The sequence below is a fragment of the Aplysia californica genome, unplaced genomic scaffold (assembly GCF_000002075.1).
Source record: "Aplysia californica isolate F4 #8 unplaced genomic scaffold, AplCal3.0 scaffold00071, whole genome shotgun sequence".
NCBI lineage: Eukaryota > Metazoa > Mollusca > Gastropoda > Aplysiida > Aplysiidae > Aplysia > Aplysia californica.
Window position 1 is genome coordinate 1,580,025 of NW_004797341.1, and position 3,930 is coordinate 1,583,954.

The following is a 3,930-nucleotide window of genomic DNA, read 5'->3' on the forward strand; positions in this document are numbered from 1 at the left end:
GGAGGGGGAGGGGAGGAGTGTTGGGGAGAGGAAATAAATGTGAGAATACTGGATATGACCACTGAAGGGAGAAAATAATGAAAATTTAAGAGGAGCCGGTATTGAAAAACTGTTATACCATGCATGGGTAAATAGCGATCTTCTCTCTCCATACCGATAGCCTATATCATATACTTGTCTTCCAACTGGCTAGTCGGTTATGTCCACAAGAAAAGGGGTGGGAGTTGGGGGGGGGGGTAAAAATTAGAATACAGAGTATGACTAACAGAGGGAAAAATAATGATTAAAATAGCAGGAATGTTAGAATGATTCGGTACAGGAAAACCTTCATGAAGTTTGTTTGTTTGGGCAAAGAGACGCGCACCGACGTAATAATGGTTATTTAGGGCTTGGGAAAAGTAACACATAATATACAGAAACAATTATTACCTGAAACATAAATATTTTAGAAACTATTTCTTTCCTATCAAACATCTATCGTCCTGATCTCCCCTCCTTCTTTTGGTAATTGTTATTAAATCCTATATTGTAACACCTCTTTATAATGCACACAGGAACTGCCAGATCAAACACAACAAGACTTAAAAGATCCAACTTCATCAAAGAAAGCAGAAAGATCCAAAGATCCCTACAGGACCATTTACCAGCCACAGTGAACATACCACAGAGGCACTATCAGGAGAAAAGAAAAGCACAAACATAATTATACAAATGTCCATTCGTATGTTCTTCCCACAAAAGATGATCACAACGACCTGAGCAAGAAATCCCACATCCTGTCCATGCTTGAAGAAAGATACCCCCAAGCAATATGGATAAGGGTCTTTGCGGGACGGATCTGTCACTGATGCTGTGAAAAGAGGAGGAGCCGGAGTGTACGTACAGTTCCCATATGGACAACGACAAGCTGAGGCAGTCTCAACAGGGTGACATTGTACAAACTATAGGGCAGAGACGGAGGCTCTAATACATGCAGCAAACATCATCAAGAATGTGGTAGACCCCCAAAGCCAAGTAGTATTCCTAACTGATGCCATGTCAGTACTGCAGGAAATCACTGTCGGCAAACTACCAAAGCCTCGAGAAGTAATTGAGGACATCCCATCATGTTTGAGGATCATGCTGGAGTGGATTCCATCACACTGTGGTGTCTTAGGAAATAAGTAGGCAGACAGGATGGCCAAACTAGGAGCACAGAAAGAGCAACCAGACACAGCGTTAACTACATAGAAATAAAAACTATTATAAATACCCTATTTAAAGCACCTCAGACACCAGATAACTACCATGAGCTGCCCCGCCAAGAACAGGTGATTATCTTCTGACTAAGAACACAATACACAAGACTGAGACAACATAAAATGTACAAATGTTTTGAACTAGTACAATCACCAAAATGCCAGTGTCGAGGAGCAGACCAAACTATTGAACACATCCTTCAGCACTGCGAGACAAACAGGGCTCTGAGACAGGAAATGTGGCCAACCCCACTGACCCTACAAGAGATGCTTTAGGGGCCGACAGATGAACTGAGCAGTACGGCCCAATTTATGACAGATACCAGACTTCAAGTGTGATGCAATCGAGAAGAAGAAGAAGTAACACCTCTAATCTTTGATACTTATTTAACCTTATTGTATGACGAGTGCCGTAAGACTTCTACTAAAGCAAATAAAATATTGTCAGAGAATTCGTGCTCTAAACCTCTAGAACAACGAAGGAATAATCAGCCACTTTGTCATGTTCAGTCACCCTTGCTCCCATTGTGTATTTTTCTACAATAAAAAAACCCAGTGCCCAAGACGTCCACCTGTTTAAAAAATCTTTGTTTTCTTCAATGATGGGTGACCGTATTGGATATTTACAGTGGTATTCTTTGCTTATCTAAAACAGAAACACTTTAGAAACTATTTCTTTTCCATCACTCACATTTCTTTCCTATCTCTCCTCCTTCTGTCCTGTCACGCAACTATTGTCCTTATGTCTCCTCCTTCATCTTTGTGTCTGTTACTCCTCCTTTTTCCTTGTGTCTATTACTTCTCCTTCTTCTTTGTGTCTGTTACTTCTCCTTCTTCTTTGTGTCTGTTACTTCTCCTTCTTCTTTGTGTCTGTTACTTCTCCTTCTTCTTTGTGTCTGTTACTTCTCCTTCATCTTTGTGTCTGTTACTCCTCCTTCATCTTTGTGTCTGTTACTTCTCCTTCTTCTTTGTGTCTGTTACTTCTCCTTCTTCTTAGTGTCTGTTACTTCTCCTTCATCTTTGTGTCTGTTACTTCTCCTTCTTCTTTGTGTCTGTTACTTCTCCTTCTTCTTTGTGTCTGTTACTCCTCCTTTTTCTTTGTGTCTGTTACTCCTCCTTCTTCTTAGTGTCTGTTACTTCTCCTTCATCTTTGTGTCTGTTACTCCTCCTTCATCTTTGTGTCTGTTACTCCTCCTTCATCTTTGTGTCTGTTACTCCTCCTTCATCTTTGTGTCTGTTACTTCTCCTTCTTCTTTGTGTCTATTACTCCTCCTTCTTCTTTGTGTCTATTACTTCTCCTTCTTCTTTGTGTCTGTTACTCTACTGTAACACCTTGGCACTTCTATGACCTTGATGTGTTGCAAGTGCCGTAAAACTCTTATTACTAAAGCAAAAAAGAAGGAATTGACGGACAATCCATGTACTGTACCTCTAGAGCGATGAAGGAATAAGCATCTATTCTGTGGTGACCAGTCACTTGTGCTCCCATCGTGTCTTTTTCGTCTACTTTATCGTTCGAAAACGCCGTAATAGAAGCAACTTCTCTGAAAGAGAAACGGTATACTGCATTATGGCCCAACCTTAGAGGATCTAAAGCTTTGGTTTATTTTGTTTTGGTAACAGTTTTACGGGACTTGTAACACAATATATAATTAGATCACATTATAAGTGCGAACGATCAGAGAGATTACAAAGGAGTAACAAACACTGAAAAAGGAGGACAGATCAGGACGGCAGATGTTTGATAGGAAAAAAGTAACAAAATACTCCAGAGCACCCACCAACTACCCATGAAGTTGACAGCATGATCTTAGATCTCTGACCCTTGACTACTACGGTAGAGCTAACAAAAACGTGAAATTATAATATACTAGCTGGGCCCCCTTTCAATGAAAGGGATGATCGGTGCATTAACATCAATTGAAAGTCATTGGCCTACTATATTTACACTATATTGGAATGGAGCAATAAATCTTGAGATATGCAAAAAATTAGAATGTCTAGATCTAGATCTATACTCTCAAAACAAAATGCGCCTCGCAAAATATCACTTCCGCTCCGGACTTTCTAAAATTACAGAGACAGAAGCGTCGGCCTACAAAAGCGATCGGCGAAATAAAGAAATTTAGCTTTTTGCTGCAAAACTGTCTCAAAACTGAAAAAAACCAAGGGCGTCATGATCTGGAGAATATTTTAAAGAATCTTTTTTGCGAAAACCGCATGTCGATCGATGCAGCCATTGGAAAGGTTTTTGAATAGCAAAATTCGGCCACCACAAATAGATAATAGATATATATGTTGATGTGAAAATAATTCAATTAACAATAAAACCTAACCAGAGATCTGAAAACCAACCCTAAACCTGTCGCTAGATGCAACCCCAACCCAAGATCAAGTTCTAAACTCAACCCTAACCCTAACCCTAATCCTAACAATAAACCTGTACACTAAACATACAGAACTGCTGTGATCTTCCCAACCCCCATTGTGTAGGCCTAGGTGAACAAAGCAGAAAAAAAAATGATGTTAACACTTGGAGAATGATAACTGTTGTTACAGGTGGAAATTGGGTTAACAATTTTATTTTCTGATTTGTTGCCTAAGATGTGATTTTGTTTTATGCCAAAGATATACATTATACATAAACATAACACATGTGAACATACATACACACACACACACACACACACAC

At 39.6% G+C, this 3,930-nt stretch overlaps 1 protein-coding gene across 1 annotated transcript in view; it reads right to left on the reverse strand.

Annotated features, from left to right (window-relative positions):
- Positions 1-2,578: 2,578 nt before the first annotated feature.
- Positions 2,579-3,930, reverse strand: part of LOC101862570 — a 15,590-nt gene continuing 14,238 nt past the window's right edge. The window contains exon 3 of the mRNA XM_013080029.2: positions 2,579-2,782. Within this exon, the coding sequence (XP_012935483.2) occupies positions 2,623-2,782 (160 nt within the window). The 3' untranslated portion in view covers positions 2,579-2,622. The remainder of the gene's footprint in view (positions 2,783-3,930) is intronic.